The 14390-nt window shown below is 41.3% G+C and overlaps 1 protein-coding gene across 7 annotated transcripts in view; it reads right to left on the bottom strand.

Annotated features, from left to right (window-relative positions):
* MAPRE2 (microtubule associated protein RP/EB family member 2) overlaps window positions 1-14390 on the bottom strand; it is a 101424-nt gene continuing 87034 nt past the window's right edge. For all 7 annotated transcript variants that reach the window (XM_049830178.1, XM_049830159.1, XM_049830205.1 and 4 more), the window contains 3 exons: window positions 12572-12711; window positions 7948-8106; window positions 1-2161 (listed from right to left, as the gene is read on the bottom strand). In XM_049830178.1, the coding sequence (XP_049686135.1) occupies window positions 2090-2161; window positions 7948-8106; window positions 12572-12711 (371 nt within the window). In that variant the 3' untranslated portion in view covers window positions 1-2089. The remainder of the gene's footprint in view (window positions 2162-7947; window positions 8107-12571; window positions 12712-14390) is intronic.

Below are 14390 nucleotides of genomic sequence, written 5' to 3'. Positions count from 1 at the left end.
TTCAACAGTATTATGAAGAACTACCGTTTATTACAATGACAATTGTAATAAGTACATATGTTCTAATAAACACAAATACAACGAAAATGACAATTCCCCCATTTGTGGTGATTCTTGGAAATACTCATTTTGGACTATACACATTTTTATAAACCAGACCTTATTCATAACCAATCAAAATGGGAAAGCGCTGGCCTGCAGGTTGCAGTACTTTCACTTCATCACCAGGTAGGACGTGAGGCCAGTGGTGGAGGCAGGGCTGGGAAACCTTCAGCCCGCAGGGTCCAGAAACTGTTCTGCTGAGCAGCGGGAGCGATGAAGGAACTGGAAAAACCTGTTCTAGTGCTTAACAGTATTTTATATATTGTCTGTGGTGCAACACAACAGCAGGGATCTCACATTTAACTAAGAGCCACTTAGCTGCAAAAGATTGATTAGGAACAGAAAACTGCGCATGAATGTGTGTGTGTGCTGGGGGTTGATTCATTGAAAAAACCTTTCTGTGGAAGCGTAAGCTGGGAATTTATGCTTTAGGAGCCTACGAAGGTCTAAGATGATTTAGCTGTTCCACAGGCTTTGGAGTTTTTCAGTGACTGCCCATTGGGGTGGGACTTCCATGTACCTGCTAATCAGTGTAACAATCCAGAATCAAGAAAATCAAGTGAGAGACCAGGAATACCAAGCATTAAATATTCAGAGACTACAATGCGCAGTTTTACAAGAAAAATAAGGAATGCTTTATATACTTCAAGATACCTCTGTTTATAAAATACCATCATTTAGAACAGGGCAATGGGACCGCACAGGAAGGGAACACTCTCACTGCAGACTTCTCCAGGGCAGACGTGGTTCTGCACCACACCAGCCTCACCAGAGGAAGGTCAGCCAAGCGCAGAACCGGCTCTGTGCCCCTCGGTCAGCTGGTCCCCCCTCTGATATGTGCTCCCTTTCCAGAAGGACTCCTCACTGCCTCTTCGTGCTTCAGAAGCAGTCTCAACACCCGTGAGGTGTCCACCACCCACTGAAAGGGAGTTCAGGGAGGTTCAGGGCTAGTGCTGTTGCTGTTTTTCCCCATGCCTTGCACTACTGCGGAAACTTCCCGTCTTCCATACTTGCACGGCCAGGGCAGCAGCGGGGGGAAGGATAGCGAAAAGAAACGGCTGGCCTACTTTGTCCTCTTCTGAGGGGTGGGAAACCAAGTAAGACGGCAGAGATTGTGTCCTGCAGCTACACATGTGTCAAAGAGATTTCTCTCCTCCATCAGCACTGAGCTCTGCGGAGTCAGAGCTGCAGCTGGAGGCTGGGACTGGATTCCTCAGGAAGGAAGAGAAGCTGGGAAATGTCTATTGACTAGCCAGGAAACTGGGAGGGTTTTCAAAAAACTTAAGTGGATGTCTGTTCCTCCAGAAATAAGCCAAAAAACATACCATGCAGCTTTCTAACAAGCTTTCTAACACAGGGGTTTAAATGTCTCCTATTGAAACAGATGCTCTGCCTTCCATTTTGTGAAGGCAGGAAAGGAATAAATGTGAGCAACACGAGCATTTTCCTCCACAACACACCTCATCGTTATGGCTTGAGTATGACTTCCACTGTATCCCTTTCTTCCAATTGTTCAACCGAATTGATGCCCCAAGGCAGATGTACTAGAAAACGCAAAAGCACCACAAAGTGAGAGACACAGCTAGTGGTACGGTACTTCTTGCCACACAAAATGCCAATATAAATATGTTAGAACAAGTTACAAGTGTATCATACTTAAGACAAAAAAGGAAAAAAAAAATAAATATATATATTTTTTTAAAGAGCAGAACAAATCTCAAGCAGCCAAGTGGTGAAGTTGCAGTGATGTACAGTAGGTGATGTAGCCCTACAACCTCTTGGGAAGATACACTGAAAGAAGACGTCTGCAAACGCATCTTGGCAAAGTATGGGTACAGAATGCAGTGGTTGGCTGGCACTCACTATGGTACATAAATGTTAATGGCAGACTGGGAGTGAACTGATTTCAAGTTTGAGGCCGCACATGTTCCATTCTCCAGAAGAAAGTTCTCACACAAAATGAAAATTGTCAGAGGCGCTGGATGAGTCAGTACTCCTCCTGCTGCTGGGGCTGTTCATGGACTTGCTCTTCACCTTCATGCTCTTCTGTGTGGCTCTCCTGCAGGGAGAAAAAGACCCCAAAACATTCTTCAGCAGAAAGTGTTCCTCATGTAATCTTGCCCCACAGCGCCTGTCATAGCCTAAAGCTTAACTTCTAATTTTCATGCACATAAGTACAAAATGAGCTGTTACCTGAGAAAAGCAGCATCTTGTAGTATTACAATAAAATGCATTTACTTTGCTTTTAATCAATGCATATGCAGTACTTCTTCCCCAGAAAAAGCGTCAGTTTTCAAGATCACTGAGTGTATACTGTCCCAGTAAGGGAACATTTTGAATAGCTAGACAGTGAGATGCTCAACAGGTAGATGCTGTATCATAGCATCCTGATGTCCTCCCATTTTCAGTTTGTCCAAGGATTTCTGAAACTGTCTGCTGCAGTTTTCGCACAATCTGCACTCTAGGTTTATAACCCTAAGTGGACAAGACACTTCTGCTATCACCTGTGTTAAAAATTAACCTCAGTCTCCTTTTTGAGGTCAGACATACTACTTTCCTAAAATAATACACCCCTGCTAACATAGACCTGAATTCAAAGGTTACCAAAACAGTAATTTTTAGCAGTATCCAGAAATAACAACCAAAGACTTGCAAACACATTTGCTTTGAAAAAAATTTCAGTATTCACTGATTTATAGAGCTACTGTTAAGAGCACTAATTGTTAATAAATACTTCCCTTTTGCACACAGTTATTATGCACAGTATTTTCCAGAGCTGTCTCTTTGAATATACGTCCCTCTTGGGAGAAGAATCCCTGACTGAAGGGAATGCTGGATCCTCACTGCAGGTGACACCAGTTTAAAACAATTTCCAATTTAGAGACAACAGACCTGGTATCTTGAGTTGACCTGGATGTTATCAGAGCTCAAAATGCCTGGCTGACTCTTAGGGCGTTACTTCTGTATTGCCATTAAGTGCAGCTGCATTTACAGCTTTCCTCTCAAGTGGCTTCCATCTTTCCGGAACATGGTTCAGTGAAAAGATCCCCCACATCTACTCTCTGCCCTGCATTAGTAGTGCTCCGCTATAGGCAGCTCCAAAGGTAAACACTTTTCCAAGACACTGAGCTGCCATTCAAAACGCAGCATCCCTGATGCGGTACCTCTGCAGAACTCACCTGGCTCTCAGCAATTTTTGTTAGAAGCGAGCGGCTTGAACAACAAACTTCACCAAACTGATACTGCCAAGTTTTCAAATTTGAGGCAAAAATTAAAAGAAAAGGAAGGCCATAATTTGAGTTTTCCCAGAATAGTTCAGAGCAGCTTACGCAATGAGAAAATTCCCTTCTGGCAATAAAATATTCATATTTCTAAAGGGCAAGAATGGGAGAATAAGTTTCCTAACATTTGCTGATACAATGGAAATATTCAGCTGTTTACCACATACATAAATGGCCAAATTTCAATTGAAAGCAAGCTTCATCACTCAGATACTATTCTCAGGTAGAAGTTACGCATGTCAGTCAGGACAACTGCTGTTTAGCACCTTATGGCCCCTTGGGGGGGGAACGATGCCCTTATTACATACAGTAGGTACATCACATCAAAACGGCTTTTTGCCTAGTATCTAGAAATCACAACTTCTGTGATGGGCTGCAAGGGTGCAAGACTTGCAGAGAACGGGAGTTTCACAGGGAGAATCTGACAGCTGTGAGAATGTGACCCTGCCTTACAGGGTGAGAAAACTGAAGCTTGTTTAGCTGCAGTGAGCTATGTTCCCTTAACCCCACCTATACTGACCTTCCTTATGGGTTGAGGTGACCTGTTCTGGGATGCACCTGTTCCATAGGCTCTCTCTGTGCAGAGTTTATGAGAAACACCTACTAGAAAGCCCACTCATGCAGACTTTATAGGTCACGTACATGCTATCTTTTCATGCATATAATAGGAAAAGCCTCTAAACACAGGCAGTGGCTTGGGAACCTACTCTGCAGCTTTGAAGAAGAGTGGAGGCTCCTCTCTTGCCAGGTTTACCTTTGATGGAAATGGTAAATCTTATGTGACTACCTCAGAAGTTGTTCTGAGACTCGGACACGTGCTTCTCAGTATGTACAGCTTGTATAGACACGTAAAATGGGAAAGACAAGAGTCACTACGCCCAATTACCTTGGGGCTTGGAATCTCCTTGAATAGCATCCCCTAATAAGGAAAGTAGTAGAAGATCTATTTAGAGCATTTATTTGTGGCTTGGATCACATGACCATGGTCATCTCTGTCCCCCATGACAAGAGGGGCTCTCTTTTGACTCTTCAATCCATCTGCCTCAAACTATTCAGGTATGCCTGCAGACTGAAGAGCTAGACTTTACAAAACCCAGGTGCTGGGGGGGTGGGTGCCTGTTCCAAAAGCAGCGGCAGACGTAGTAGCTGCTAGAGCAGAAAGATACAAAACCAATGGCATTTTGAGCAATTGCTTTGGAAACTTGAGCGGAGCAGCTGATAGATGAAATGTCAGCAATTCACCCAACTTCTCCGTGAACTGAACCAGAACAGCCTATGTAGGAAAGCAAAAGCTCTCCTACATTTTTGCTTTGTGCCAAGACCTACATGCCTCTGGGTTTCACAGCTAGACACATAGCCTCTTCTGGTTCCTCGGTCTGAAGCTCTCCTACTGTAAAACCATATGACTAAATGCTTTACATACTATCTGAGCTCTCAATGCTGTCTATAGTACTCATAGCATGAGTGGTAGGGGCCACATCGCCCCACCACCCAAATGTATCCTTTTTTAACACCGTTCTTTGTCAACTTTGATGTTTTTGATGAAGAAGTAGGATTACAAATGAGTGATTTGTAATTAAAAATTACAAAGGATTACAGACTGATCAGCCAGATGTTAAATGACACTAGCAGATACAACATCCCTTTTGCATAAGCAGAGACATAATGATGAGGTTTAAAACAGAACCATAACAGGGAAAAGAAAAGGGAGCCTCTAAAGACAACAAACCCAAATGGATTGATATTTGTGCTGTAAGACTCAAACTCACCAAAATCAAGACCAAAAAAATAATAATAAAAAAATTAATCAGTATTAAAAATTTAGCCTTTATTGAATTAAACAAAACAGAAGCTTATGAAGTGACATGACTGAAACTACACTATGACTTGGAATTCTGAAAAAAAATAATTACACACACTCCCCGCCACTGCCCCATGACATGAACCTGATAAAAATCTCTTCAGGGCAATACTGCAATAATCAAACCTCTGGAGAATGCTTTTTACAGGGACTAAACTCTATACTTGCATTCCGAATCATTCTACACAGAATTCACCTGGCAGCCTACAATGCTCACAGGGGACCTACGAGCTACTGGGAGATGTGACCACTTAAAGTGCTGTCCAGATTTTTTTTCTTATTTTTTTCTTGTAGGAGGATTAAATTGGGCTTAACAGAAAATTAGGTATAAAGGGAGACTTGTCCCTTCTGAGTAAGAACAGTTGGTATGAAAAATAGGACATGATCTCTGTACCATGTCGAATACAGTAGATGCCTGTCAAATTACAGCTAGGAAGAGTTCGAAATTGCTGTCAAGCAGTTATTAGAAGTATGAACTGAAAACAAATCTGTTAGTCACAATATTCAAGCACAAGGCTTTGGTCAGGGATCACTTGTGTAGTATGTGTGAGCTGCACTCCTGTGCATCCCCTTCCTGAAGAAAAGCCTCACAGCTGAAGTATCATTTGTAAATGTCACAAATCCTGAAAATTATGTAATCCTTTTTTTCCACTTTGTCTCTGTATACTTGAGACACTCTGAAGCAGAGATTAAAAAAAAAAATCTAAGTTGGATTTACGATGAACTCATTAGCAAGAAACCTGGAATGCTGGAGTTGCCTGTGGTTTGGGAATTGGGGCTATTTCCCATCTGGGGATTGGGAAAGCTGAACTGCTGTTATTGAGGGATTAACCTGCAAAATGCTGCAATACAGAATTTAACTTGGGACAAATTCAGTACAGAGGGAGAAAACACAGAACTGAAGGGCAAAGCAGGGCAACGAGACAGCAAAGTCTGAAAACTTTATGCTAATTTAACCATTTATGGTTTAATGCTAATGCATTGGGGTCTTTCCTCAGCAAATTACATTCCATTTGCTAAGCTGAGGAAGAAATGCACCCCAGATGATGAGGAGATCAAGTCTCCCACTAAAAGGTACAAAAAAATTGTATGGGGAATGGCCGCTGTATTCTCCTCTGGGGGAGCAGCACTCTCCTGCTGAAGTGACATACTCGGCCTCCAACTGCAAACACATTTTAGATAAAGGCACGGTCGTCATATGTAGTGCATGCGCAGGCATGGATGATGCGTTCATCAGAGAAAGGCTTGGAGGGAGGAAGCAGATAAAACACTGAGATGTGGACTGAAGTAGAACATTTTGTAATGTGCTCTGCCAGTAAGGAAAAGTGCAGGAAGAAAAGCAACAAATGCATTCCTTGGCACAGAATCACTTGCTATTTAAGCCAACAGACAGACAGATGTGGTAGGGGTATGGGGAGAAGAGGGATTTTTCTGGCTTTGCTTTATAAATAAATCACTGTTCTTGAATCCAGAAGACATTTTCTCTGACCGCTATATATATGTAACTCTTTTAGCCTGTTATCACGTGCCTGGCAAATTTGTCTTATTGTTTATTCCTGTTAAAATAATGGTTTCCTCCTCCTTTTCCTCTCTAGCACTCGCCCTGCACTGTTGAACAAATCCTCTTTTCCCCTGTCACTTCTCATCTGAGCAGTGGCCCCTGTCAGCGGCAAGCTCATGTCCCTCTTGCACCTAACTTTCATTTATGCTCTACTAGTGTTTTTTAGAAAAGCACATGAGTTAGTAGTTCCTTTGGCACTACTTTTGATATAAAATTTTAAGTCAGCTGACTACTGCTCCAACAGCTTTCTGGGAGCAGATATAAAACAGCCTATGGTACCACAGTGCTGCCGAGAGATTAAGTTGATGCTTATACACTCTGGAGCCAAAGCCATCATCTGCTGAAGACTGAAGGGTCAATCGTCAGTACAGTGCATACAGGGATTTCGCTAACATGAATGGGAGTAGTTCAGCTAAATCTCCACTGAATCATTATCCCTGAATGTATCTGAGGAATTTAACCAGCACCCTTTGCAGCTTCTTGCTTTGTTCAGTGTCTACAGCACTAAGTCTAAGATGCAATGAGATTCTTGCTTAATCTTGCAGACAATACATTTCTGAAATTTTGGTAATAGAGGATTATTGGGTTTGCACAAGGAAGAATTTTGCCTATAGCTACAGGATAAAAAAAAAATGTTAAAGAGCATTATCTCTGCAGATATAATTATGTATTTGGCAACCTGCACCATGCATATTACAACACCACCACATGGGGTAGAGAAGGTTCACAGCTGTAGACATTGAACAGCACCTCTGTCAGAATTTCTGTGATTTTCAACACGTTAAAGAACACGAGCAAAAGGCTTTATGCAGAAGGGCAGAAGATGAAAAAAAACCTAAGGGTCAGAACCATATGACATCAATTTAATATTGTGACACACACTCTCCCCTTTCAGATCAACTTCAGCAAACCTAGAATATAAAACCTACACTGAAGCAGTGAAAAGCAACCAGCCTCCCGAATCCCTTCCCCAAGCTGAAGTCTGCAAATGCAAACTTCTTTTTTGGGGGAGGAGGCATGGAAATCCTAGCTGCTACAGTTCTGCTGACCTAAATATAGGACATGACCCAATACTGTGCCAATACATTTGTTACAAAATTAAGCTGTTTTGTCTAAATAAAAGACATTAAACTTGAACTTACGTGTTCTTCTGAAGCATAAAGGACTTCCATTAGCCGATTGACAAGGTCATTATTCTCTCCCCCGTGTTCTTGGCAGAGAAGTTCAATCTCCCTTAATTTGCCAAAGTAGAAATCCCTTTCCTTCTCCACTCCTTCAAGTGCAAGTTTTAATGAATGTACCTGCATATAAACCAAGATGTGATGCATCAGCTATGAGGTGCACTACATACAAAACAACTCAGTCTAAAATTATGCATGCTAAACAATCTTAAACATATATCCAATTTTATAGCTTAAAATGAAGTCCACTTTTTTTTTCCTAAAGTGCTAGACTGAACCTTACACAAGAGAGAATAGTAAATCAGGCTCCCCCACTATGCCTCTTGGATACATCTTAACCTTGATCCTTAAAGGTCAATCTTCTCAGTGCTCTTTTATAGTGAAACCCAAAGCAGCAGTTCAGGAATCAGGGCTACTTAAGATCTGACTCCTAACAAAGCTGCCAGAAGCATCATGTAATGGTAATTAATAAAACTTTCAGCTCAGTACTTGCATTGTTTTGCCTGGATTAATGTGTAGTTGTTGGGAAACCTACAGTATCTCCTTGCCTAAAAAATATGTAGATCTAGCAGAAAAGCTCACAAAGGGAAACAGTCCAGTTAGGAAATTAAAACGTCCTCCAGTTGCAAATGTGAGTATTGCTGTGTTGTTTTTTCACCTCTCCTTTTCTGCCTCCCCACTTACCATATTGTTATAGACCCATGTTTCAGCACTCTGATGCCGTGACCAGCTGCACCACGGACTTTCTGCTCTGATTAATGTGCTGTTTCTATCAACAAATTCTCTCAAATGCCAAGCATCTTTCTCTTTGCAACCTCGTTCACAAGTCTTCAAGCTATACTGTCAGTCTCAATTTCACCACCAGGACTGCTGCAAATCATTTACAGGCAACATAGCTGTTAATGATTAAGCTTCAGATAAATCATGACAGATGTTGCAATATACTTTTATACATATATATACACACACATAAATATATATTTCAAAAAGAACAATTTTGTGGGAGCATAACAGATAAAATACTGTCCAATAGGGTATACACAATGAGACTCTCAAATTCGGAGGACAGCAGTGTAACAAGCAATAGAAATAATCACGGATGAAACTGCCTACAGTAAACACACTGACCCCAATCACATCCAAATTACAGCCAAATTAGCATCCACATTTTAAGGCCTGCAATTATACAAATGAGTTTTCTAAATAAATTAAATGCCATCAGAATACATTGCAGTTAACTGATACAATTTAATAGAAAGTTCTATGTTGCCAGTTCTACTGCAAGCTGATTTATTCCTTCTACTAGTAAAAATACCAGCAGAGTTCAAACAATGCTTTGACAGCCTACTAAATCCTATCAGTTCATTTTTCTGTAACTGCTGAGCTAGTGATGCCTTTTTCTGACCTTTGATTGCACTCTCAGAGGTGTCAGACAGCAGAACTGACCTGTTACCAGGGCAGGATCTCAGAGCATCTTATTCACATACTAACCCATTCCTGACCAGCAGCCCCAGTGTGACACCCAAGTCTTCCCTTCACAGTTTGAATCTATGATTGATACAATGACTGGTCACCTTAAAATTAACTATTTATTCATGAAAGTAGGAACAGCAAAATGGAACAAGAGTTTACAATATTTTGTTCTATACATGGGGACCTCACGTTTAAGACATGTCTTCTGGATCTGCAGCAGCATATTCCTTGAGAGGAACGCCTGCATCCAGACAGAACAAGAACATAACTGCTTCTAGATCTCTTGCTCTGTGCTTGCTAGAGTTTGGGAAAACAAAGAACTTCTGCTGAAACATTGGCAGCTAATAGCTCAGACTGCCTCCCCTTCAGACCAATTTACTATGAAGGCATTCTCCTGTGTTCATTCTATCACGTTCACTCCGTTTCAAGAAACAGAATCATTAAACTATGCATATATGCACATAGTTAATTAACTACAGTATACAGAAAATGTTGTAACGAAACCAAATATGCTTTTCTTCAGTTACATATCAACTATGTGTCCATGACACACTAATTTGTTTTTCTTCAAGTACTTAGCATATCCACATCCTACTTTTTCCTTCTATGAACATGCCAAAAGGCTGATCCTGCATGAGGAACAGTGCATGTTAACTCCTGTGCTCTGCTTCTGGACCAGAAGTACCCCTCTGCAATCCAGTTAAATGGGTGCAAAGGCAGCAGTTCTTACTAACTGGTGTCTTCTCTGATGGCACTTACTGGTAGCATGAATACTCAACAGGACTACAGAGCCAGATTGAAGATTGAGTACATATTGTAGACATGCAGCCAAGATGGTGCTGTTTTCAGAAACTGTGTGTATACTAGCATACAGTTAACTGTTCCTGGGACCATTCACCATATGTAAGAGTCCCTTCTTCATATGTAATGGTCCCTGGTCTGTGTTGTCTCCTCAACTGCACTCGAACTCTTTGGGAGAGTACTAGCTGGCACAGACCAAAAACACAGCAGGGACCACTTTAGCATTTTAATGCTATGGGTAATCAAGTTCTAGTGCATAGTGACATTCCTTGGAAGTGTTTAATTTACACTAGCACAGATCAAGGCAATAGCTAAGACCATTTTAAGAGAAACTTTAAGATTGTTGGGAGCCATTAAAGTAGAAAATGTTATGGATGGCTTACGATTATTGCAAATAGCTCATTAAGCAACCCTGTGGTAAAATATAGTGTATGGACAGCCCCACTACTTAAATTTTTCCACTACAAATTGCACGGAAGTTCAGATGTTTCAATCTCCCTTAGCTGCCATTCATGAAAGGGCTGGAAAAAAAAAATAATCTGTTACATCCACATAGGAATTTGATATCCACAGACACCATTCAACTTTTCTTACTCATAATCAAGACAGCAAAGGGGTAAAACTGGCTGCTGCCCTCACCTCCCTGGTTGCTGCAGAGTAGTAAAAAACCAGGCAATTTGGCTCGTCCAGCATGTTCAGACTGAGGGTCAGAAAAAGCTGGCTCAGAGCTGCTTGCAGCATAGTTTTTTTGGCTTGTGTTATATGCCCAGGGTCCACAAGTAACCATTAGTGGGAAATGAGATACCAAATGCTGCCAGCATTAAAAAAAAGCCTTCCAGACAGTTCTAGCTAAAAGAGGTCTCTTAAAAACTAGCTATTAATACACCAGCTTTCCAAATCTCAAATTTTCTTCTCCTCTTTGGTGATGAGAGAAATCATCAGTTTTCCCTCAGGGTTATTTGTATACAAAGCTTAAGGTTTTCACACATGGAACGTGCTAGGAATACATTAGCAGTGGATGTGATAGTGACTGCCTATTTTACTAAAGATCAAACATTTTTATGTTGCTCAGATCCCAACCAACTCTTCTGCTGAAGCGAACACATTGACTTCTGAGTACAAATGTCACGGTTTAACTTGCATTAAGCTGACATTTGAACTCCACTCTTACAGTGATTAAAAAAAAAAAAATCCATTCCTTGTGCAACATTTAAAGACTTTGCTGTTACAGCAACAATCAAAAGCCCATTTGGAAGGCTGGTGGACCCTGTTGTGCTCTCTGCTGCTCAGAATTCTACACTGAATCTGCAGGACATCATGTTTGGTATGTGGTTATCCATCCACCACCTTAAGTACATAACAATAACCAAGAATTTACAAACAGTGCCCCAACAAACTGAAATCTTTGTTGTTCAGGTCAATGAAAGTCTGAAACCGAAATGCCCATAATTGTGGAAAATTATGCTTGATCCAGAATAATGACTTCTTCCTGAATGCAGCTGCCAGGCAGCTCAGACTCTAAAATACGAGGTTTTTCCTTTCCGTTTTCCCTCGTCCAGGACAAATACAAGGATTAGGCCTCATTTATACTCATGGCATTTACACCATTCTGACAGCACAGTCTTAAGCCAGATGCAGCTATTTATTCATGTCCAGTGCAGACACTCTTGCATGTCCAGGAATGACAGAGTGGCATAAAGCCTCCTAGCATAAATGAAAATTAAGCCCTTACATTCCTAACATTAAAGAAATTCTGAAAATTTATTAATTATATTGCCCAACATTATTTATAATATAACTAAGTATTCTCACAAAGCTAGATCACATTTTTAAATGAAAAAGGCATATTATTGTCTTAACGCCTTCCTTCCAGAAAGCAGAGTGCAATGAGCTACTCTTGATTCAGCTGCAAATCTCTAACACCTTGGTGTTACAAACAGGCTTGCTTTCTCCACAACGACACATTAACATGATTTATTTCAAATCTGTAATACACAAGAGCAAAGACATTATTGGGAATTTTCCTATCCAAGTGAAATAAAAGATACATTTCAAAATCTAATAAAATTATACTTCAGCAAGACTTACCTGTCCTTCCTAAGATCACCTTTTAAAAATACTGGCAAACACCAGTCATCTCTGTCAGATGTTATTTTTAACAATAAATCACTTTTTTTCTTCCCAGCTGAGCTATTTCAATCTTTTGTCCCTTCATAATTCTGGAGAGCATTATTCAACAGAGGGCAATATTAGATTTCATGCCTGTCTCTGACAATGAATGCATCTAATTTTATGCCTAAAGCAAATTTACCTGTTCACTGAGCTGTATGACTTGAGTTTCCAAATCTTTATCTGATTTGGATGCTGAGCTGCTTGGTGCAGCTTTTTTTGCTGAAGATGGGCGAGACGGTGTTGATCCTGGTTTAGAAGCTGGACTGGATTTAGCAGCACCTGAAAAAGTACAATAAATAACAATCAAGATGTATCCCCATGATAAATACATTCCTATTAACCTGGTACTGAAACAAAAGTATTCATTTTACAGCCAGCCATTCTCTCTGTTACTTCAAGGTGACAGTGCTGCTATACCTTGGGAAAGGAAAACCCACATTTCCTAGCAGTTTTACTTTGAGTTTGCTACTGAGAGTGGTGTAACTCAAACTAAAATAAGTAAACATTGAACTAAGAATATAAAGTTCCCTTAGCTGTCAGCGGCTTTCAGCTTTAAAAAATATGCCATTAACAGACTATTCCCCCAGCCCAATATTTAGCGTACAGATCTATCTTCAATTCCCCTGGAGAAAGACAGACTTGAAAAAAACTCAGCTAAACTGTGCTTTCTTTGTTTTCAAATGTAAACCATCCTTGAGACAAGGGCATTGATAGTTTAGACAGAGCATGCAGAATTAAATCCATCAGTGAACTCGCAGTTGCCATAGTGACCAAGAGATGAGTTTTGATCTGCTTCAGATTTGCTATTTGTTTTTAATGACTTGCACTGCAAATGTGCCAGAACACGGAACAACATCTTTACCAGCAAAAAAAGGCAAGTAACAAGTGCCCGCAGGTACTCTTTTTCACAATGCCTGTGGCACGTAAATGCCTGAGCAGAGGAATGTTTATGTGAAAGGGGTCACAGTGCCTTCACATGAACCTCACAGCCAGCTCCTCACACCTTGCTCTGCCTCTCCATCTTTCCTCTCCTTGTCAGTGGTTTGATTTAGTCGCTCAGCCCTGGTACGTGAATGACTGCCCAGCTCACCTTGCCTGGGCTGCCACAGGCACTGTACTCTGACTCATAGCCTTCTCCTTATTCCCACTAGCTAGGACTAAGCCTCAGATGCAGTGGACATACATCTGGTACAGAAATCACTTGGGTTAAGACAGAAATTCATCCCTCTCTCCAAACTATTTTATTGGATTTATTAAGCAGGCATGTGAATCAGAAGTCCTGCTTTGCAGCACCTACATTTATCACTGTTTCTTACAAAGAGCAAAACACAGTTGCCCGGACCTGCTGATGGGCTCCATGGCCACACTCCTCCACCAAATGCTGTTGGCTCTGAAGCCTGGGCCACACAGCGTGAGGGAGAAAGCCCAAATCCAGCAAGCACCCAGCTGAGCTCCGAGCTTGCAGTCACCACTCCTGGAAGGATTTGGCCCAGCTTTCTCAGCAACCACTTTCCAGCCCACACCTTGCCAGCTGCTCTTCCCAGAAGGTGATTTGATTTATGATATTGTTCTAAGTTGTCATCTCCACAACTTATCCCCAGTGTCAGACAAGACTTTATTAAAGCAATTCATTGTAAAACCAGTGTTTTACAAAGGTGTTACTAGGAAGAAATCACAAGGAGGCAGAGAAGGGCAGGAGGGGGAGAAAGATGACTTGTGAGGCTGTCCATATGGCCAAACCCTGGAGCTCCGACAGTCTCACTGACCTCAAACTGTGTATAGTGGTCCCTTGGAGGAGCCAAAAAACAATGGGAAAGGAGATCAGCAATGGGTTATTTAATCAAGCTAGCTTAGGCTTTTCTGATTTAGTCACAGGCCTCTCTGTAACAGGCATCTGAAGCCTCCCGCCTCTATGGATAACTCTGGGTTAACTGGGTCACCTAATGCCAACAGAACAT

Source organism: Accipiter gentilis, chromosome 2 (genome assembly GCF_929443795.1).
Source record: "Accipiter gentilis chromosome 2, bAccGen1.1, whole genome shotgun sequence".
Classification (NCBI taxonomy): Eukaryota; Metazoa; Chordata; class Aves; order Accipitriformes; family Accipitridae; genus Astur; species Astur gentilis.
The sequence above is the reverse complement of the archived record's forward strand: the minus strand, read 5'-3'. Positions and strand labels throughout refer to the sequence as shown.